Source organism: Saccopteryx bilineata, chromosome 5 (assembly GCF_036850765.1).
Source record: "Saccopteryx bilineata isolate mSacBil1 chromosome 5, mSacBil1_pri_phased_curated, whole genome shotgun sequence".
Taxonomy (NCBI): domain Eukaryota; kingdom Metazoa; phylum Chordata; class Mammalia; order Chiroptera; family Emballonuridae; genus Saccopteryx; species Saccopteryx bilineata.
This window is the reverse complement of record NC_089494.1, coordinates 208,213,823-208,238,479: the sequence shown is the minus strand read 5'-3', so window position 1 is coordinate 208,238,479 and position 24,657 is coordinate 208,213,823. Positions and strand designations below refer to the sequence as shown.

The 24,657-nt window shown below is 37.9% G+C and overlaps 1 protein-coding gene across 1 annotated transcript in view; it reads right to left on the bottom strand.

Moving 5' to 3' along the window:
* The window catches only part of RCHY1 (ring finger and CHY zinc finger domain containing 1), a 49,843-nt gene extending 25,230 nt beyond the window's left edge, over positions 1-24,613 (bottom strand). Inside the window, exons 1-3 of the mRNA XM_066232914.1 lie at positions 24,483-24,613; positions 18,345-18,464; positions 17,985-18,100 (exon numbers count right to left, since the gene is read on the bottom strand). Coding sequence (XP_066089011.1) covers positions 17,985-18,100; positions 18,345-18,464; positions 24,483-24,572 — 326 coding nt within the window. The 5' untranslated portion in view covers positions 24,573-24,613. The remainder of the gene's footprint in view (positions 1-17,984; positions 18,101-18,344; positions 18,465-24,482) is intronic.
* Positions 24,614-24,657: the final 44 nt, after the last annotated feature.

The following is a 24,657-nucleotide window of genomic DNA, read 5'->3' as shown; positions in this document are numbered from 1 at the left end:
GAGTTTTCTTAACCCCAACAAACCTACTCCAAGGCATATCATAATAAAATTGACACAAACAAACAGCAAAGAAAAAATTCTCAAGGCAGCCAGGGAAAAGAAGAATACAACATATAAAGGAAGGCCCATTAGATTATCATCAGATTTCTCAGCAGAAACTCTACAAGCTAGAAGAGAGTGGACCCCAATATATAAAGTTCTGAAAGAGAGGAACTTTCAGCCATGAATACTATACCCATCAAAGCTATCCTTCAAATACGAAGGAGAAATAAAAACATTCACAGATACAGAAAAGATGAGGGAATTTATCATCAGAAAACCCCCACTCCAGGAATTACTAAAGGGGGTTCTCCAATCAGATACAAAGAACAAAAAAAAAACAAAGCCACAAGTAAAAGCTCCAAGAAGAACACAATAAAACCAAATTTAAACTGTGACAACAACAAAAAGAAAGAGGGGGAGAAGATGGAGATTAACAGTAGCAAAGGACGATGGAGTGCAAAAGTACTCACAAAATAGTTCGCTACAATGAACAGGGTAGGGACCCTTTTCATTACTCAAAGGTAACCACCATTGAAAAAACCACCACAGAAGCACATGAGATAAAAAAGATAGCAACAGAGGAAAGATGTATGGAATACAACCAAATAAAAACAAAAGATAGAAAAACGAAAGAGAAGGATCAAACAAGACACAAAACTAACAGAAAGCAAGATATAAAATGGCAATAGGGAACTCACAAGTATCAATAATTACACTAAATGTAAACGGATTAAACTCACCAATAAAAAGACACAGAGTAGCAGAATGGATTAAAAAAGAAAATCCAACTGTATGCTGCCTACAGGAAACTCATCTAAGTAACAAGGATAAAAACAAATTCAAAGTGAAAGGCTGGAAAACAATACTCCAAGCAAATAACATCCAAAAAAAAGCAGGTGTAGCAATACTCATATCGGATAATGCTGACTACAAGACAGGAAAAGTACTCAGAGACAAAAATGGCCATTTCATAATGGCTAAGGGGACACTGAATCAAGAAGACATAACAATTCTTAATATATATGCACCAAACCAAGGAGCACCAAAATATATAAGACAGCTACTTATTGATCTTAAAACAAAAACTGACAAAAATACAATCATACTTGGAGACCTCAATACACCGCTGGCGGCTCTAGATCGGTCATCCAAACAGAGAATCAACAAAGACATAGTGGCCTTAAACAAAACACTAGAGCACCTGGATATGATAGACATCTACAGGACATTTCATCCCAAAGTGACTGAGTATACATTTTTCTCCAGTGTACATGGATCATTCTCAAGAATTGACCATATGTTGGGCCACAAAAACAACATCAGCAAATTCAGAAAAATTGAAGTTGTACCAAGCATATTTTCTGATCATAAAGCCTTGAAACTAGAATTCAACTGCAAAAAAGAGGAAAAAAATCCCACAAAAATGTGGAAACTAAACAACATACTTTTAAAAAATGAATGGGTCAAAGAAGAAATAAGTGCAGAGATCAAAAGATATATACAGACTAATGAAAATGACAATACGACATATCAGAATCTATGGGATGCAGCAAAAGCAGTGATAAGAGGGAAGTTCATATCGCTTCAGGCATATATGAACAAACAAGAGACAGCCCAAGTGAACCACTTAACTTCTCACCTTAAGGAACTAGAAAAAGAAGAACAAAGACAACCCAAAACCAGCCGAAGAAAGGAGATAATAAAAATCAGAGCAGAAATAAATGAATTAGAGAACAGAAAAACTATAGAAAAAATTAATAGAACAAGGAGCTGGTTCTTTGAAAAGATCAACAAAATTGACAAACCCTTGGCAAGACTTACCAAGGAAAAAAGAGAAAGAACTCATATAAACAAAATCCAAAATGAAAGAGGAGAAATCACCACGGACACCGTAGATATACAAAGAATTATTGTAGAATACTATGAAAAACTTTATGCCACTAAATTCAACAACCTAGAAGAAATGGATAAATTCCTAGAAAAATACAACCTTCCTAGACTGAGTCAAGAAGAAGCAGAAAGCCTAAACAGACCTATCAGTAGAGAAGAAATAGAAAAAACCATTAAAAACCTCCCCAAAAATAAAAGTCCAGGCCCTGACGGCTATACCAGCGAATTTTATCAAACATTCAAAGAAGACTTGGTTCCTATTCTACTGAAAGTCTTCCAAAAAATTGAAGAAGAAGCAATACTTCCAAACACATTTTATGAGGCCAACATAACCCTCATACCAAAACCAGGCAAGGATGGCACAAAAAAAGAAAACTACAGACCAATATCTCTAATGAATACAGATGCTAAAATACTAAACAAAATACTAGCAAATCGAATACAACAACATATTAAAAAAATAATACATCATGATCAAGTGGGATTCATCCCAGAATCTCAAGGATGGTTCAACATACGTAAAACGGTTAACGTAATACACCATATCAACAAAACAAAGAACAAAAACCACATGATCTTATCAATAGATGCAGAAAAGGCTTTCGATAAAATATAACACAATTTTATGTTTAAGACTCTCAACAAAATGGGTATAGAAGGAAAATATCTCAACATGATAAAGGCCATATATGATAAACCATCAGCTAACATCATATTAAATGGCACTAAACTGAAGGCTTTCCCCCTTAAATCAGGAACAAGACAGGGTTGTCCACTCTCTCCACTTTTATTTAATGTGGTACTAGAGGTTCTCGCCACAGCAATCAGACAAGACAAAGAAATAAAAGGCATCCATATCGGAAAAGAAGAAGTAAAGGTATCACTTTTTGCAGATGATATGATCCTATACATCGAAAACCCCAAAGAATCCACAAAAAGACTACTAGAAACAATAAGCCAATACAGTAAGGTCGCAGGATACAAAATTAACATTCAGAAGTCAATAGCCTTTCTATATGCCAACAATGAAACAACTGAGAAGGAACTCAAAAGAATAATCCCCTTCACGATTGCAACAAAAAAAATAAAATACTTAGGAATAAACATAACAAAGAATGTAAAGGACTTATATAATGAAAACTATAAACCACTGTTAAGGGAAATTGAAAAAGATATAATGAGATGGAAGAATATACCTTGTTCTTGGCTAGGAAGAATAAATATAATCAAGATGGCTATATTACCCAAAGCAATATACAAATTTAATGCAATTCCCATCAAACTTCCAATGACATTTTTTAAAGAAATAGAGCAAAAAATCATCAGATTTATATGGAACTATAAAAAACCCCGAATAGCCAAAGCAATCCTAAAGAAAAAGAATGAAGCTGGGGGCATAACAATACCTGACTTCAAACTCTATTATAGGGCCACGACAATCAAAACAGCATGGTATTGGCAGAAAAATAGACACTCAGACCAATGGAACAGAATAGAAAGTCCAGAAATAAAGCCACATATATATAGTCAAATAATTTTTGATAAAGGGGCCAACAACACACAATGGAGAAAAGAAAGCCTCTTCAATAAATGGTGCTGGGAAAACTGGAAAGCCACATGCAAAAGAATGAAACTGGACTACAGTTTCTCTCCCCCTGTACAAAAGTTAACTCAAAATGGATCAAAGATCTAAACATAAGACCTGAAACAATTAAGTACATAGAAGAAGACATAGGTACTCAACTCATGGACCTAGGTTTTAAAGAGCATTTTATGAATTTGACTCCAATGGCAAGAGAAGTGAAGGCAAAAATTAATGAATGGGACTACATCAGACTAAGAAGTTTTTGCTCAGCAAGAGAAACTGATAACAAAATAAACAGAAAGCCAACTAAATGGGAAATGATATTTTCAAACAACAGCTCAGATAAGGGCTTAATATCCAAAATATACAAAGAACTCATAAAACTCAACAACAAACAAACAAACAATCCAATAAAAAAATGGGAAGAGGATATGAATAGACACTTCTCCCAGGAAGAAATACAAATAGCCAACAGATATATGAAAAGATGCTCATCTTCTTTAGCTATTAGAGAAATGCAAATCAAAACGGCAATGAGATACCACCTCACACCTGTTCGATTAGCTGTTATTAGCAAGTCAGGTAATAGCAAATGTTGGAGAGGCTGTGGAGAAAAAGGAACCCTCATCCACTGTTGGTGGGAATGTAAAGTAGTACAACCATTTTGGAAGAAAGTATGGTGGTTCCTCAAAAAACTGAAAATAGAACTACCTTATGACCCAGCAATTCCTCTACTGGGTATATATCCCCAAAACTCAGAAACATTGATACGTAAAGACACATGCAGCCCCATGTTTATTGCAGCATTGTTCACAGTGGCCAGGACATGGAAACAACCAAAAAGCCCATCAATAGATGACTGGATAAAGAAGATGTGGCACATATACACTATGGAATACTACTCAGCCATAAGAAATGATGACATCGGAACATTTACAGCAAAATGGTGGGATCTTGATAACATGATACGAAGCGAAATAAGTAAATCAGAAAAAAACAGGAACTGTATAATTCCATACGTAGGTGGGACATAATAGTGAAACTAAGAGACATTGTAAGAGTGTGGTGGTTACGGGGGGGAGGGGGGAATGGGTGAGGGAAAGGGGGAGGGGGAGGGGCACAGAGAGAACAAGATAGAGGGTGACGGAGGACAATCTGACTTTGGGTGGTGGGTATGCAACATAATTGAACGACAAGATAACCTGGACTTGTTATCTTTGAATATATGTATCCTGATTTATTGATGTCACCCCATTAAAAAAATAAAATTATATAAAAAATAAAAAAATAAATAAAAAAAAACTACTAAAATTAATAGCTTAAAAACACTGAGAGGGGCATAAAAGACAGATTACCTTCAAAGAGGCAATAATAACCCTGATAGGTGACTTTTAAACAGAAACTGGCACCAGAATATCTTTAAAGTGCTAAAATAAACTGTCAATTTAGAATTCTGCATATACCAGCAAAGATAAAATTGTTAAATGAAGATTTAAAAAGAGACAATTTCAAAGAAACAAAAACCTGAATTTGTCATCAGCAGAGCCTCACTAAGGTAGTATTAAAGAGAATTCTTCAAACAGAAGGAAAATAATCCCCAAAGTAAAGAAGATACAGAAAGGACAGAAGAGCAAATGAAATGATGAATACATTGGTTAATGAATACATTGACTGTTCAAAACGGTCTTATAGAGTTTAAAATATACATGGATTAAAATACATGACAACAATAGCAAGTAAATCTTCTTAGTGTTTAAGGTTCTTGCGTTGTCCAGGAAATGAAATATACACATGTGTTATGCTGGTAAGCCAAGGATGCACATTATCATTTCTATGATTAAACACTAAGAATAATGGAAGAATGTGTAATTAATGAGCTTACAGAGAATAAAAATAGAAAAAAGATTGGTTACTCCAAAAGAAGGCAAAAAAGGGGGAAAAGACAAATTGGTAAATACTACAGCAATAGAAAACACTAAAATTGTAAACTGCAATACATATTAATAAATGGACTACTTTATTAAAAAATCAGTCTTTATCAAAGTCAATAAAAACATAAAAATCTACTATATTCTGCTTACAAGCTGCACTGCTTAAATGTGTATATACAAAATGTCTGAAAATAAAATGTAAAAGGCTACACAAGCAAAAACTAATCAAAGGAAAGATCTGATACAGTAGATCTTAAGGCAAAAAAATGAATCAAAGAAAGCTGATATAGATACATTGAATTTTAAGGCAGGAAATATGCCTGACCAGGCAGTGGCACAATGGATAGAGCGTAGGCCTAGGATGCTGAAGACCGGTTCAAAACCCCGAGGTCACCAACTTGAGCATGGGCTCATTGGGCTTGACCTCAGACTCACTGGCTTGAGCTTGGGATCATAGACATAACCCCACAGTCACTGGCTTGAAGACAAAAGTCATTGACTTGAAGCGCAAGGTCTCTGGCTTAAAGCAAGAGATCACTGGCTCAGCTGGAGTCCTCCCCACTAGGCAGTAAAGCAATTAATAAACAATGAAAGTGCCATAACAACAAGTTGATGCTTATCTTTCTTCCTTCCTGTCTGGCTCTTAAAAAAAATAAAGGCAGGAAACATTACTTAAGATAAAAGATAAAAACACCCTGGCCGACTTTCTCAGTGGTAGAGCATCAGCCCAGTGGCATGTAGAAGTCCCAGGTTTGATTCCCAGCCAGGACACACAGGAGAAGCACTCATCTGCATCTACATTCTTCCCCCTCTCCTTCTCTCTCTCTCTCTCTCTCATCCCCTCCTGCAGCCAAGGCTACACTGGAGCAAAGCTGGGCCTGGGGGCTGAGGATGGCTCCATGGCCTCTCCCTCAGGCACTAGAATGGCTCCAGTTGCAACGGAGCAACAGCCCAGATGGGTCGAGCATTGCCCCCGGGTGGGCATGCTGAGTAGATCCCAGTCCGGGGCATACGAGAGTCTGTCTGCCTCCCTGCTTCTCATTTCAGAAAAATACAAAAAAAAATGTTTAAAACAATATTATATAATGATAAATGGGTCAATCATAAAGGTAACTATAACAATTCTATATAAGCACCTAAAAATATTGCCTTACAAGATATAAAACAAAACACAAAAGAACATGTATTGTATGATTTCATTCATAAAAGTACAAAAAGTCAGGAGAGTGATTACCTTAGGGAATGTACTTGTAAAGCCAGTGGCCAAGGCCACTATCTCAGCTGCCTGGCCCATGCTGGTTCGCACTGGATTCAGACAGATGGTAATGAAACAATGGAGGCAAGAACTGGTGGGCCAGCCTGACCAGGCGGTGGCGCAGTGGATAGAGCGTCGGACTGGGATGCGGAAGTACCCAGGTTCGAGACCCCAGAGGTCGCGCGCGGGCTCATCTGGCTTGAGCAAAGAGCTCGCCAGCTTGGACCCAAGGTCGCTGGCTCCAGCAAGGGGTTACTCGGTCTGCTGAAGGCCCACGGTCAAGGCACATGTGAGAGAGCAATCAGTGAACAACTAAGAAGTCGCAATGCGCAACAAGAAACTGATGATTGATGCTTCTCATCTCTCTCTGTTCCTGTCTGTCTGTCCCTGTCTATGTCTGCCTCTGTAAAAAAAAAAAAAAAAAGAACTGGTGGGCCATTAGCTTTAATCCTAGCTTGCACCCGGTGGGCAAGTAAAAACATACACTGGGCTCCAAAACCACTCATTCAGGGCTCACAAAGCTACTGACTTATCCAAGTTTCCTAGAATCAAATGTTTCTAGCTCACCAGACTTATTCACCTCTGTTCCCCATCTCCTTCCTTCTCCCTTGCACAAACTCTGCACAAACTGGCTTCTCTCCCTCAGCACTCCACCATCTTGGCTGCTTCTCCTAGCCTCCTCCATGTGGCTTTTCTCTGCTCTCCTCTCTGCTCTCTCCTCTAATGCTAATCTCAGGAACTGAGAGCGCAAGCTCCCGGTCTACCACACTTTATAGTGCAGAAATCAAAACCTTTAATCCAATATACAACAAGGAAGTCTCTAATATAAAGTCACTTATCTGAGGCATAATGGGATTCCTCATGAGAGTGCACCACCCTACATCAAAAAGGGTGGGAAAGGCTTAGTCCTAAAACCAAGCCCCAGGCTACAAGGATCCTGCTTTCCAACAGCCCGCCCCAACACACATTAATATAATTACGCCCATTCCAAACATAAGGGCAACTAGTATCATCACCTGGGCTATGGGCTTCGAGGTAGGCAGCACCATCTTTAACAAAGTGAGCATAATATATTTTATCTGTCCAACAGTACTGACTTTGGGCATACAAAAGTCTATTAAAGTATTATAAATAATCTATTTTTTGATCTGGGCAGTGGTTAAAAAAGTCTACTCATAAGCAAACTCATAAGGCTGTTTGCTTATGATTGCTGCACCTTTTGCTATGTTTGTTATCCCACCTTAAAAACAAACTATAAAACAAAAGAAGGTGATTTAAAATATTCAAAACAGTCATTATCTCCAATAGGAACAAAAAGAAAGGATTGACATTGGAAAGTCAGTAGCCACAGCCACCATCACAGGCGCCTGGCCCTGGCAGGTTCGCATTGGATTTGGACAGATGGTAATGAAACAATGGAGCCAACAACTGGTGGGCCATGATCTTTAATCCTAGCTTGCACCCAGCAGGCAAGTAAAAACACACACTGGGCTCCAAAACTCACTCATTCAGTGCTCACAAAGCTACTGACTTATCCGAGGTTCCTAGAATCAAAGGTTTCTAGCTCACCAGACTTATTCACCTCTGTTCCCCATCTCCTTCCTTCTCCCTGCACAAACTCTGCACAAACTGGCTTCTCACTCATCACTCCGCCACCTTGATTGCTTCTCCTGGCCTCCTCCGCGTGGCCTTTCTCTGCTCTGCTCTCTAATACTAATCTCAGGAACCGAGAGAGAGCAAGCTCCCGGTCTGCTCCACTTTATAGTGTAGAAATTAAAACCTTTAGTCCAATATACAAACAAGGAAGTCTCTGACACAAAGTCACTTATCTGAGGCATAATGGGATTCCTCATGAGAGTGCATCACCCACATCATGCAATCAGTCAAGGGTGTGGAGAAAAGCTTAGTCTTAAATCTAAGCCTTACGCCAGGGGTCCCCAAATTTTTTACACAGGGGGCCAGTTCACTGTCCCTCAGATCATTGGGAGGGCAACTATAAAAAAAACTATGAACAAATCCCTATGCACACTGCACATACCTTATTTTAAAGTAAAAAAAGAAAACGGGAACAAATACAATATTTAAAATAAAGAACAAGTAAATTTAAATCAACAAACTGACCAGTATTTCAATGGGAACTATGCTTCTCTCACTGACCACCAATGAAAGAGGTGCCCCTTCTGGAAGTGTGGCGGGGGCCAAATAAATGGCCTCAGGGGGCCACATGCAGCCCATGGGGCCGTAGTTTGGGGACCCCTGCCTTAGGCTATAACCACCCTGCCTGCTTACAGCCTGTCCCCCACACCCAATGCAAACTATAAGCAAGAAAACATATATCATATTTAAAAACTTATTTGACCAACAGACATAGAATAATAGGAGCATCAACAGTATTAGTAACATTCTATTTCTTAAAATGAGTTGCTTTTTTTTCATTACTATACTTTATATATATTACGAAACGTCAGAATTTTTTGAAAGAAAAAAAAATTCGAATGGGATGACATCAGAGTAATGGCGGGGTAGGAAGCGATACCAATAAATCTCCCCCAAAACTCAACAAGATCTTCAACCAGAAACAGAAAAACCTATCCTTGGAGCCTCCAGATGTTTCGCAATACACCCGAAGGTATGGTCGAGCGAAAAATTGGCTAAATATATAACCAAACCCCGAAGGAAATAGGGAGTAAGAAATGCTCCGCCTACCTCACTAACCTAAACAGGGCGGCTTTCACTGGGAACTGAGAATATAGAAACTAAGGCGGGCAAAGGGGGTGAGTAGATCCAGGCCGCAACACAAACGGCCAAACCAGGCTGTGGCACAGAGATCCAAGCCGAGGAAAAACTGTTCCTGTGGCAACCCGGGCAATACAAGCTAACACTCACGCCAAACCCAGACAAAGAAAGACAAGTGGGGCAGCCATTTTCCCCAATCTCCTGGTTGGCGCACACAGATAGTGGGCGAGAGATTTCTTCTTAAGCCTCGGGAGTGGGCGCCCGTGTTATCCCACAGAGAAGCAGAGTCACAGGCCTTTGTGTGGGCCGAAATCGGAATCTCCGGACCGCCCCAGCACCCTGGGAAAGCCGCGCACGGGGAGGGGGCGAGAACTAATTCCAACGCTGGAACTTTTCCGTGCGGGTGGGGGTTTCACTCAGAGGGTGAGGCGGCTGGCCTGATATCCTGGTCTGCGCGCGCAGATAGTGAGCGAGAGATTCTTCCGAGTGCCTCGGCAGTGTGCGCCCGTGTTATCACACAGAGGAGCAGAGTCAGGGGCCTTTGTGTGGGCCAAAAGCAGAATCTCGGGCAGCCCCAGCGCCTTGAAAAAGCCGTGCACAGGGACGGAGTGAGAGCCAATTCCAACACTGGAACTTTTCCGTGCGGGTGGGGGTTTCACTCAGAGTGTGAGACTGCTGGCCTAATATCCTGGTCTGCGCGTGCAGATAGCGCGAGTTTCCTCCAAGCGCCCCGGGAGTGGGCGCCCGCCCGTGTTACCGGACACAGTGGCAGAGCCAGAGGTCTTTGAGTGAGCGGAAGCCCCGCCTGATTTTGCTAGCAGCTCTAACTGACTGAGCCTTACCCAGAGCCCTGTGCTGAGTAGGAATAGAGTGGGGAGTTGCCAGCTCTTTGAGCCTCTTACTATCCAGGCAGAGGCAGCAGCAACCCCATAGCTGGATTATCAGGCTACTAATTGAGGAAGGATAGACTAGGAGAAAGGCTCCAGGAACACGGACTCTCTCACTGGCGGAGCCTATAAAAGCTAATGAGCCTCGACTGCCAACGAGACTAAAGCACAATACATGACATCGCCATAGAGACTTATCAACTGCAAACCTATACTTGAGCGTGCCAAAGGGGCAGAACCCGGGATACAGAGTCACCGACCAGGAAGAGGGAGAGAAAAGAAAAAGCAAGAAGATGACCTCTCAAAATCAAGAATAATCCGCAGACTTTATAACCTATCCCATTTTATTATATTTGTTCGTTTGTTTCTCTTATCCTCATTCTTGAAATTTTTTTTTCCTCCTCCAATTTGGTCGTTTAATTCTCTGCCGGTCTTACTCTCTCCTCTCCTTGGACTACACTATCCATAAGTGTTACATCTCCCATTATCTTTTCTTTCTTCTTCCTTTCTCTCTATGAGGGCTGCACTCCAAAACCCTTAATTCTCTCTCTCTCTCTCCTCTTTTTTCTTTTTTCTTCTTTTAGTGGTTCCCTCTTTTTTTCTCTCTCTCTCTCTTTCTTTTCTCCCTCTATATTAGTTTCTTCCTTTCTCCTTTACATCTCCTCTCATTCAAACCTCAATAACGAACAAATTATCTTATCTGGGACTCAAACTTATGTTTGTGGCATTTTGGGGGGTTTTTACATCACCTTTTCAACTCACTAGCAGTGCTCCCATCCCTGGCTCTCCATTTTATCTAGTTCTTGTTCCACTAAATACAATAGTAATTTTTTAATTTGTCGCCCCATTTTCCTGTTTCCCTCTTATTCCTCTCATTATAACTCTTAGTCAATCAACACCTAAAAGCAAATCATTTTATTCTTGACCCAAATTTTTTCCTTATTTGCCTTTTGTGGGTCCATACCCCCTTTTTTCTTTTTTTTTCTTTTTTGCCCCTTTATTACTTTTCCCCAATTCAGGCCCTTCATTACAGGCATTGTTTGTTCTATTTAATACAATATAATTCACAGTTCATCACAAGATTTTCTCAAGAAAGAGGGAAGAGGAGAGGAGAGGAAAAAAGGAGGGGGGAATAATTTCCTTTTTTTAATTTTTATTTTATTTTATTTTTATTTCATTATTAATTTTTTTTTTAAAAACTTTTTTCAATTTTTTTATTTTTTTAACTTTTTATTCTTTATTAATTCTCATTAATACTATCAACAAAACCATCCTCAGATGCCATTAAGGAAGAGAAAATCGAATATCATGGATACAAATGAAAGAGAGGTAACACAGCTAGATGAGGAAAAATCTATGGAGAAAAAATTTAATATAGTGGAAACCTTAGAGCTAAATGACAGAGAATTCAAGATAGAAATCCTAAAAATCCTCCGAGATATACAAGAAAACACAGAAAGGCAATTTAGGGAGCTCAGAAAACAACTCAATGAACACAAAGAATTTATTTCCAAAGAAATTGAAACTATAAAAACAAATCAAACAGAGATGAAAAACTCAACTCAAGAGCTGAAAAACGAGGTAACAAGCTTAGCTAATAGAACAGGCCAGATAGAAGAGAGGATTAGTGAAACAGAAGACAAGCAACTTGAGGCACAGCAGAGAGAAGAAGAAAGAGACTCAAAAATTTTAAAAAAATGAGATAGCCCTACAAGAATTATCTGACTCCATCAAAAAGAATAACATAAGAATAATAGGTATATCAGAGGGAGAAGAGAGAGAAAATGGAATGGAGAACATACTCAAACAAATAATAGATGAGAACTTCCCAAGCCTGTGGAAAGAACTAAAGCATCAAATTCAAGAAGCAAACAGAACTCCGAGTTTTCTTAACCCCAACAAACCTACTACTCCAAGGCACATCATAATGAAATTGGCACAAACCAACAACAAAGAAAAAATTCTCGAGGCAGCCAGGGAAAAGAAGAATACAACATATAAAGGAAGGCCCATTAGATTATCATCAGATTTCTCAGCAGAAACTCTACAAGCTAGGAGAGAGTGGACCCCAATATTTAAAGTCCTGAAAGAGAAGAACTTTCAGCCACAAATACTATACCCATCAAAGCTATCCTTCAAATATGAAGGAGAAAGAAAAACATTCACAGATACAGAAAAGATGAGGGAGTTTATCATCAGAAAACCCCCACTCCAGGAATTACTAAAAGGGGTTCTCCAATCAGATACAAAGAACAAAAAAAAAAAACAAAGCCACAAGTAAAAGCTCCATCAAGAACACAATAAAACCAAAATTAAAAACCAAAATTAAACTGTGACAACAACAAAAAAAAGGAGGGGGAGAGGATGGAGATTAACAGTAGCAAAGGACGATGGAGTGCAAAAGTACTCACAAAATAGTGCGCTACAATGAACAGGGTAGGAACCCTTTTCATTACTTAAAGGTAATGAAAAAACCACCACAGAAGCACATGAGATAAAAAAGATAGCAACAGAGGAAAGATGTATGGAATACAACCAAGTAAAAACAAAAGATAGAAAAACAAAAGATAAGGATCAAACAAGACACAAAACTAACAGAAAGCAATATATAAAATGGCAATAGGGAACTCACAAGTGTCAATAATTACACTAAATGTAAATGGATTAAACTCACCAATAAAAAGGCACAGAGTAGCAGAATGGATTAAAAAAGAAAATCCAACTGTATACTGCCTACAGGAAACTCATCTAAGTAACAAGGATAAAAACAAATTCAAAGTGAAAGGCTGGAAAACAATACTCTAAGCAAATAACATCCAAAAAAAAAAAAAGCAGGCATAGCAAAACTCATATCTGATAATGCTGACTACAAGACAGGAAAAGTATTCTGAGACAAAAATGGCCATTTCATAATGGCTAAGGGGACACTGAATCAAGAAGACATAACAATTCTTAATATATATGCACCAAACCAAGGAGCACCAAAATATATAAGACAGTTACTTATTGACCTTAAAACAAAAACTGACAAAAATACAATCATACTTGGAGACCTCAATACACCGCTGACGGCTCTAGAACTGTCATCTAAACAAAGAATCAACAAAGATATAGTGGCCTTAAACAAAACACTAGAGCACCTGGATATGATAGACATCTACAGGACATTTCATCCCAAAGTGACTGAGTATACATTTTTCTCCAGTGTACATGGATCATTCTCAAGAACTGACCATATGTTGGGCCACAAAAACAACATCAGCAAATTCAAAAAAATCGAAGTTGTACCAAGCATATTTTCTGATCATAAAGCCTTGAAACTAGAATTCAACTGCAAAAAAGAGGGAAAAAATCCCACAAAAATGTGGAAACTAAACAACATACATTTAAAAAATGAATGGGTCAAAGAAGAAATAAGTGCAGAGATCAAAAGATATATACAGACAAATGAAAATGACAATACGACATATCAGAATCTATGGGATGCAGCAAAAGCAGTGATAAGAGGGAAGTTCATATCACTTCAGGCATATATGAACAAACAGGAGAGCGCCCAAGTGAACCACTTAACTTCACACCTTAAGGAACTAGAAAAAGAAGAACAAAGATAACCCAAAACCAGCCGAAGAAAAGAGATAATAAAAATCAGAGCAGAAATAAATGAAATAGAGAACAGAAAAACTACAGAAAAAATTAATAGAACAAGGAGCTGGTTCTTTGAAAAGATCAACAAAATTGACAAACCCTTGGCAAGACTTACCAAGGAAAAAAGAGAAAGAACTCATATAAACAAAATCCAGAATGAAAGAGGAGAAATCACCACGGACACCATAGATATACAAAGAATTATTGTAGAATACTATGAAAAACTTTATGCCACTAAATTCAACAACCTAGAAGAAATGGATAAATTCTTAGAACAATACAACCTTCCTAGACTGAGTCAAGAAGAAGCAGAAAGCCTAAACAGACCTATTAGTAGAGAAGAAATAGAAAAAACCATTAAAAACCTCCCCAAAAATAAAAGTCCAGGCCCTGACGGCTATACTAGCGAATTTTATCAAACATTGAAAGAAGACTTCGTTCCTATTCTACTGAAAGTCTTCCAAAAAATTGAAGAAGAAGCAATACTTCCAAACACATTTTATGAGGCCAACATAACCCTCATACCAAAACCAGGCAAGGATGGCACAAAAAAAGAAAACTACAAACCAATATATCTAATGAATACAGATGCTAAAATACTAAACAAAATACTAGCAAATCGAATACAATAACATATTAAAAAAATAATACATCATGATCAAGTGGGATTCATCCCAGAATCTCAAGGATGGTTCAACATACGCAAAACGGTTAACGTAATACACCATATCAACAAAACAAAGAACAAAAACCACATGCTCTTATTAATAGACGCAGAAAAGGCTTTCGATAAAATACAACACAATTTTATGTTTAAGACTCTCAACAAAATGGGTATAGAAGGAAAATATCTCAACATGATAAAGGCCATATATGATAAACCATCAGCTAACATCATATTAAATGGCACTAAACTGAAGGCTTTCCCCCTTAAATCAGGAACAAGACAGGGTTGTCCACTGTCTCCACTCTTATTTAATGTGGTACTAGAGGTTCTAGCCAGAGCAATCAGACAAGACAAAGAAATAAAAGGCATCCATATCGGAAAAGAAGAAGTAAAGGTATCACTTTTTGCAGATGATATGATCCTATACATCGAAAACCCCAAAGAATCCACAAAAAGACTACTAGAAACAATAAGCCAATACAGTAAGGTTGCAGGATACAAAATTAACATACAGAAGTCAATAGCCTTTCTATATGCCAACAATGAAACAATTGAGAACGAACTTAAAAGAATAATCCCCTTCACGATTGCAACAAAAAAAATAAAATACTTAGGAATAAACATATCAAAGAATGTAAAGGACTTATATAATGAAAACTATAAACCATTGTTAAAGGAAATCGAAAAAGATATAATGAGATGGAAGAATATACCTTGTTCTTGGTTAGGAAGAATAAAAATTATCAAGATGGCCATATTACCCAAAGCAATATACAAATTTAATGCAATTCACATCAAAATTCCAATGACATTTTTTAAAGAAATAGAGCAAAAAATCATCAGATTTATATGGAACTATAAAAAACCCTGAATAGCCAAAGCAATCCTAAAGAAAAAGAATGAAGCTGGGGGCATTACAATACCTGACTTCAAACTCTATTATAGGGCCACGACAATCAAAACAGCATGGTATTGGCAGAAAAATAGACACTCAGACCAATGGAACAGAATAGAAAGTCCAGAAATAAAGCCACATATATATAGTCAAATAATTTTTGATAAAGGGGCCAACACCATACAATGGAGAAAAGAAAGCCTCTTCAATAAATGGTGCTGGGAAAACTGAAAAGCCACATGCAAAAGAATGAAACTCGACTACAGTTTGTCCCCCTGTACTAAAATTAACTCAAAATGGATCAAAGATCTAAACATAAGACCTGAAACAATTAAGTACATAGAAGAAGACATAGGTACTAAAATCATGGACCTGGGTTTTAAAGAGCATTTTATGAATTTGACTCCAAATGCAAGAGAAGTGAAGGCAAAAATTAATGAATGGGACTACATCAGACTAAGAAGTTTTTGCTCAGCAAGAGAAACTGATAACAAAATAAACAGAAAGCCAACTAAATGGGAAATGATATTTTCAAACAACAGCTCAGATAAGGGCCTAATATCCAAAATATACAAAGAACTCATAAAACTCAACAACAAACAAATAAACAATCCAATAAAAAAATGGGAAGAGGACATGAACAGACACTTCTCCCAGGAAGAAATACAAATGGCCAACAGATATATGAAAAGATGCTCATCTTCTTTAGTTATTAGAGAAATGCAAATCAAAACTGCAATGATATACCACCTCACACCTGTTAGATTAGCTATTATTAACAAGACAGGTAATAGCAAATGTTGGAGAGGCTGTGGAGAAAAAGGAACCCTCATACACTGTTGGTGGGAATGTAAAGTAGTACAATCATTATGTAAGAAAGTATGGTGTTTCCTCAAAAAACTGAAAATAGAACTACCTTATGACCCAGAAATCCCTCTACTGGGTATATACCCCCAAAACTCAGAAACATTGATACGTAAAGACACGTGCAGCCCCATGTTCATTGCAGCATTGTTCACAGTGGCCAGGACATGGAAACAACCAAAAAGCCCTTCAATAGAAGACTGGATAAAGAAGATGTGGCACATATACACTATGGAATACTACTCAGCCATAAGAAATAATGACATCGGATCATTTATAGCAAAATGGTGGGATCTTGATAACAATATACGAAGTGAAATAAGTAAATCAGAAAAAAACAGGAACTGCATTATTCCATATGTAGGTGGGACATAAAAGTGAAACTAAGAGACATTGATAAGAATGTGGTGGTTACCGGGGGGAGGGGGGGAAAGGGAATGAGAAAGGGGGAGGGGGAGGGGCACAAAGAAAACAAGATAGAAGGTGAGAGAGGACAATCTGACTTTGGGTGATGGGTATGCAACATAATTGAACGACAAGATAACCTGGACTTGTTATCTTTCAATATATGTATCCTGATTTATTGATGTTGCCCCATTAAAAATATAAAATTATTAAAAAAAAAATTCCTATGTACCAACATGAATGGCTGGATTGTAAGCTGTTTTTTCTTCTTTCTACTTTTCCATATTTTCTGATTTTATCAAAACTTTTGATAATCTTTTTAAAAACTAATTTTTAAAAAGGAAAAATCCACCCTAATTTTCTACCTCAGTTGCCTACAAAACACTTCATATACAAGCATATTTTATATCCCAAAGTTAAAATGTTAAAACAGCCACACAACAGTTGGTGGGCTGATTCAATGATTACAGAAGAAGCACGAAGAAACTTTTCAGAATAATAGAAATATTTTGTTTTTATCTTGATTGTGTTGGTAATAACATAGATATAGGTATTTGTCAAACTTTACTGAACTGGACACTTAAAATGAATGCATTTTATTAGACATAAATTATATTCCAATAAAGTTGATTTTTAAAAACTATTATTTCCCTGCTACATTATAAGTGATTATTATACTGAGTGAAATAAGTAAATCAGAAAAAACTAAGAACTATATTATTCCACACATAGGTGGGACATAAAAATGACACTAAAAGACATGGACAAGAGTGTGGTGGTTGGAGGGGTAGAAGAGAGAGAAAGGGTGGGGAGAGGGGAGGGGCACAAAGAAAACCAGATAGAAGGTGACGGAAGACAATTTGACTTTGGGTGATGGGAATGCAACATAATCAAATGTCAAAATAACCTGGAGATGTTCTCTCTGAACATATGTACCCTGATTTATCAATGTCACCCCATTAAAACTAATAATAAAAAAATTATATACCGAAAGGTAGTTTATTATTTTATGCATTTAATACTTAAATAAGAACAATAGAGGTACACAAAACTTGATTACAAGTTTTAAAATATTAATGAAAAACTATTAATACCTGACAAAAACAATAAAATTATTTCTTAAGATATTTCAAAAAAATAAAAAAGTGATTAGAATAGAAAGGAACATTTCATATACAGTACCTACAAATTCCACAGTTTTCACAATGATACTGCTTCTTGTCTTTGTCAAACAGATGGCATATACTGCAATAATATTCTCCAAACAATGTGCTACACTCTTCACAAGTCTGCTGGGCCTAGAAAAGGCACATGTAATTAAAATTGTGATAAATTTACCAACACATTTTGATTATTTGAATTTCCAGAATTTATGTTAAAGTATATGCAGTTTTGTCTTTACAAGTTTTTAAACATTTAAATCAAAGATACTGCTTACTTTTTGAATTGTCGTACTTGTCAATACTCTTGGTTAAATTTTTTAAAACACCTTAGTAAAAATTCTTGGGAAAGAAAGAAACTAAAAATGTGATAAAATCTTACATGTTGAATTTTTTCACAGTTTATGCACTGTACTTCCTTTACTTGAAAGCGATCTAGCTGATGGTCTTCCTTGTTATCATGACACAACCGGCAAGTATACAACTTGTTACAGCAAGGTGCCTAAAGCCCAGGGGAGAAAAAGAGTTAAAAGAAGCAGGACAAAGTAGGTTTGCCATGCAAAAAGAAATTTTCTTCCTCCTCCTCCAGAACGAGGTCAAAGACTACAACCAATGGATCAGTTGGGTAAGGTAACCCTAAACATAACATTTCGCTGTTTCTTAGCATAATTCACCTATTCTCTTCAATATCTATGTCTGTATGAAGTTGAACACAATGTTCTCTTTAAAGACAAAAGACTAAAAAGGATGGAAATCCCTATAATGAAAAACTAATCCCGCAACACCCTAAAGTCATTCTCAGCCTAAATGGCAAGCTGGTAACTTCTTATAGACATTTCCAGATAAAATCATTTACCTGCTTCAATCCCTAAACATTAAATATTATAAAGATTATAGTTTAGGTCACTTCTGTTTATTAATTATTAACTATATGCTTAATATCTTACAGGATACAATAACTATAACAAATAGACCTTGTTTTCAAGAGTGTCCAGTTGTCCACCAAACCTGTTTTCTCCTTCGTCCTGGGCACATGACTTCCCAGCTATACTACTGTTCCTAACCTTCCTTGCTATTGGTTGTGGAAAATGACTAAGGTTTTACCAACACGATATGAACAGACATCAGTGCCACTTCTGGGCCTGAATATTAACCCTCTTTCATGCTCCCTTTTCCCTTTCCATAAGATGAAACCTGGACATGGCAGCAACCCAGATGATGACTATATGCCTTAAAACACGCAAAATAATACAATGGGAAAAAAACTTGTCCTTGGGGGTGATCATGTGCAACAGAGCCTCATCAATAAACAGGATCACTCACCTTAGAATTGTTAGGTGGAAAGAAATAACTCATTCTCCCACCTGACTGCTGAGTCTTTTTGTGATAGCGATTTAGCCTTACCCTAACTAGTACATTAAGAAGTTTCCAGACTAGAAGACTAAGCCAAAATGTTCCAGTACACCGTGACCTTTTAGTTATACTCATTTCTGAAGACTTCCTATGCCATGACTTAGCTAAAATAGTTCGTTCCTTAAAGATTTTAACACTCAACTGGCTGCCTTTCTCTCCAACACTATGCTTATCCTAAATCTTAGTGATTGGCACATCCAGAATAACCTTTTTCTTTTTTTTCTTTATCTTTTTTCAAGTATTTTTCCGAAGTGAGAAGCAGGAGGCAGAAAGATAGACTCCCACATGTGTCCGACCAGGATCCAACCAGCAGGCCCTCTAGAAGGTGATGCTCTGCGCATCTGAGGATCACTCTGTTGCAACGGAAGCCATTCTAGCACCTGAGGTGGAGGCCACAGAGCCATCCTCAGCACCCAGTCAACTTTGCTCCAATGGAGCCTTGGCTGTGGAAGGGGAAGAGAGAGATAGAGAGAAAGGAGAGAGGAAAGGGTGGAGATGCAGATGGGTGCTTCTCCTGTGTGCCCCGGATGATAATCGAACCAGGGACTTCCACACACCGGGCCGACACTCTACCACAGAGCCAACAGGCCAGGGCCTTGATAATCCTTTCAATACCCTCAACTCTCAGTTCCTTTCTCACTTCCAATGGCCTTGTCCTCCAACCCTCCTCAGCCAGACTACAGAACAGTAATTCTCCAACACTTGAGTCTTAAGACACCTTTTACACTCTTAAAATTTGAGTATCCCAGAGAGCTTTTGTTCATGTAAATTATATCTATTGAGATACCATAATATAAACTAAAATAGATATTTTAAAATATTCATTAGTTTTTAAAATAATAGTAACAAGCCCATTATATCTTAACATAAATATTTTAATAAACAATAAGTTATATTTTTCCCAAAAAAGAAAGCTGGATTCCCAGTTCTGCTTCTATATTCAATAAGTTTTCGTTGAAGTACATGAAGAAATTCTGGACTCACAGAAATACAGTTGGAAAAGGGAGTATGTTAATACCCTTTTCAGAAAATTATGGGTTCTTCTCTGATACCACACCAGAACTCAACAACTCTTATAAACTGTTCATTGCAATGTGGGCTCTGAAATCATATCAGTAAACTTTTCTTCCTGTTAGATTAAAACCCACTAACCTATCTTGAATTTTGAATGTATCTTTTACTCATGCATTGGTCATTTGGAAAGTATCAGTTCACTAAATTATGTAGATCTCCCAAAAGTTAACATATTTGACATGCAATATCAAAAAAATCACATTCATTAACATCATCAGAACATTCTTTAGGTATTGGGAAGCATTCAACTCATGGGGACTAAGACAAGTTTTCCAAAATTCTACTTCGTACATGAAAGCTCAAATTTTATCACTGTTGGTTGATTTCCTTGTAATGACAGTCTCACCTCCCTCCTTTTTTGAGAAATTGTCCACCAAAACCCAAGCCTGAATAAGCCTATGGTTCAAGTAAAAATATAGTGTTTCATGAAAAATGCAAACAGTTAAGTCCATAATCCAATTGTTCAAGATCTTTCAAGAGATTTTTGTCATCAAACCACCTAATTTCAGTTGCGGAAGTGGTTGAAGAAAACATACCATTTCATCAAACACATAAAAAGATGTCTTTTCAAGGGATGAGACTTTATAAAATCAATAATTTTACTGCTTTAATTTTATAACATTCTAAGTGAACCTAGCTATTTTAAACTACAGCTGGAGCACACAGTCCAGTGTCACTGCTTTGACTGATTCACACTAAGGTGTACCAGCAGTTTTAATCATTAGTTTTGCAAACACTAAAAAAGACAAATAATGTCTTAGTATTAGAAAGGAGTTTTAATCTTGAGTATCCCCAGAAAGGACCTCAGGAATCACCACAGGTCCATTCACCATATTTAGAGAACAAATGCTCTAGAAAAGAATTGAGTCCTGTTTGTAACTTAATTTCAAAGATGTAACTCTCTAAGCACTATCTCCTTTCTTTCCAACTCACTCCAATTCTTCCCTTGCACACTCCCTACCTAGTTCAGGTATAGCCAACATATGGCCCGCGGGCTGGAATGAGTTTCTGCAGCCCGCACTTAAATTTTTAATATTCTCCGCACGGCGCACTGTGGAAATGAAATAAGTGGAACTTTTAAATTGTTATACATAAACTACGATATTTAACCATTGCACAATAATGAAAGTTAAAATCTCAGCTACTCAGAAGCAGAAGCATCTTTGATTATTGGAAATCGAGATATTTAAGATAGAGATAACGGAAAAGAATTCCACGTGTGACTACTCTAGGGTTAACTTCCAATAATTGGTCGAATGGATTCGTGATACTTCTTTATTTTTTTTAAAAAAAAAATTCCATTATAAAGATTTACAACTTTTGTATTCATCTGTGCGATTTTTATAAGCAATTGAATAATGGAAAATATGGAAATTTTAAAAAACTTGCCAAGGAATATTTAGTAATCTTCAGCTCAATTTATATTTGTGAACAAACTTTTTCTTTAATAAATCTAAATAAAAATACAAGATCAAGACTGAATGATTTACATTTGGAGACTGTGTTAAGAATAGCTACTACAAGTATAGAGCCAGATATTAAAAAAATAATAGGTGATGCAAAGTACCTCAACACATCACACTAGTTTTTTTTGTTAATTTGTTGTACTAAATTACTTACATTTATTCATAAACAAATTACATAATAAAATTTTGTTTACTTGAACGAATCATTTTTGTATTTAACATTTTTTAATTTTAATATTTCGTTCGGACTGTGAAAAAAGTTTTCTGTCTAATCTGACCTGGGGACAAAACCCGTTGGCCACGCCTGCCCTAGTTCCTTCACTCTTCCTCACACTCACCTGTCCAGAATCTCAACTGGTTCAATCCAATTCTCTATGTAACTTCCATAGGAACTGAACACTGCTACAAAAGAAGCACCCAGAGTGGCTCTGGTTGCAACAGAGCGACACCCCGGAGGGGCAGAGCATCGCCCCCGCCCCCTGGTGGGCAGAGCGTCGCCCCTGGCGGGTGTGCCCGGTGGATCCTGGTAGGGCACATGCGGGAATCTGTCTGTCTCTCCCCATTTCCAGCTTCAGAAAAATACAAAAAAAAAAAAAAAAAAAAAAAGAAGCACCCAACACTGACTGGTCTCACTTTAAAGTCACAATTACTTAAAAAAGAAAAAAAAAAAGGGTACTTACTACCATGTTTCCCTAGTCAATTCCCTCCTTCTTCTAGGGTCTAGTCCTAGGACCTAGAGGTGATTATTACACATCCTCTCCTCTCTCAAAACCTCAACCACCTACTTCTCCTCCCTCCTTATAATCTACTGATGGATGACCTTGCCTTTTATTTCACTATGAAAACAGTAGAAATAATCAAGAGAATATCCTCCCATAAATTCTATCAACCTCCTTGCAAATGTACTTCTCACTCTTCTTTTCTGTTACAGAATCTACAGTCCATGTTATTATGTAAGGCTAACCCCTCCATTTGTGCACTGGCGTCTGTGTTTTCTTCAGATACTCAGGGTCAGTGCGCCTACAGTTTCCCCTCTCCCTCCTGCATTATAAAATGTTCTCACTTTAGTGGGTCATTTCCAAGAACATACAAACATGCTGCAATAACTCCCATCTTAAAGGGTGGGGGGTCCCATGACCCAACATCTTCCATCAACCACAGACTCATATTTTTGTTCTTCTACAACACTCCCAACAGTTGTCTATAAAGACTGTTACCAGTTCCACTACTCTCATTTTCACTTAAATCCACTCGGGTTTTGACCCAATACCTCCACAGAAACTTCTCAGGATTACCAGTTACTTCCTCCTTGATAAATTTAAAGGTCAATTTTTAGTTTTTATCTTACTCAAATAGCAGCGTTTGATTTAGTTGATTAGTTTCTCCGAAAAACTCTTCACTTGGCCTCACATATTTAAGGAAGACAGAGCAAAAGGACAAAAAGCATTTAGAAGTCAGTATCTTAGTGCTGTGGAACACAGACACAATATCTGCATAGTTTCTTGTGGGTTGGACGGAGGGCCAAGATGTCAAAATCAGTTTCAGATCTCAAGCTTGAAAGAGTAACAGAACAACTCAGTGAAAATGGAATCATAAGGATAGCATTCAATTCACAACACTCATTGAATGACCAACTTTGAGAGCTTCATCCAGTGCAGCAATGTTCTCAAACCATGGCCAACAAAAAAGGCTTTGAGGTGTCCATACAGGTCTCATAGTTATGAAACAGTAACTTCTATTACCCATACTTCACATATGGGGCACTTCACGGATAGTTTGCCCAAAAGCATTGAGTTAAGGAGCACCGCTAAGATCTGGGTGTAGGGTTGTAGGGCTCCAAATCTCAAGCTTTCTAAGTAAAATCTTTAAACTGTTTCTTGCATGAAAAATCAGGAAACTTTAATTGGATTGTGCCAATTTCAAATATTCTAGATTGACTAGGAAATATATTGTTACAAAAGTAACAATATATGCATACTAAGCACTGTCACTGTCCTATCCATAATTTCCTACTAGTGGCAATTACATGACTGTCTTCGTTTTTCACACATACATTTTTCCCTCAGCAGGTGTGGGCATACTCATTGACTCTAAACTGAAGCTGGCAAGCTGTATAACTTATCTTCTGCAGGGGCTGGCATCATATGCCAAGTCTATACTTGTTTTTCCTTCTTCCATTATTTCATCACACACCCGAAAGGGACCTGGGGAAGAGCCAGCACAGGCCCGGGACTGCCTCAGTCTACTTCTAATAGCAAATAAATAAATAAATAAATAAAACAGCAAATAAATAAATAAATCCAATGAAAAAAAAGATCGACGTGCAAGCCCAGGCTCTTCCCAAGAAAGAAGGGCTGTGCTTACAAAGTACAAAACAGTAGGAAAGGTGGGGGCCCGTGGACGCCTGGCCAGGACCGTTCTCTGCAGCAGGAACCCAGTTTCAGGTGGAGAAGGCAGCCTGACAAACAGCTTAGCCTCAAACTTAAGCCCAAACTAACCGCCTAGCCCACCCCTCCCCCAGCGCGGCCCGGCGGAAGCTTGGGAGGAAGAACCCGTGAAGTCGTCACCTTCAGGAGACAGCTTCTGTCATAATGCTCGCAGCCCGGCCGCCCTTGCTGTGAGCCTCGGGCGCCATCTTCCCGCACCAAGGCCGCCATCTCCTCTACCTCCCCTCACTCTCCAAGGACCCTTCTCCTAGGGTGAAAACTACGCCCAGGGTGGCAGCGCCGCCCTAGCACACCC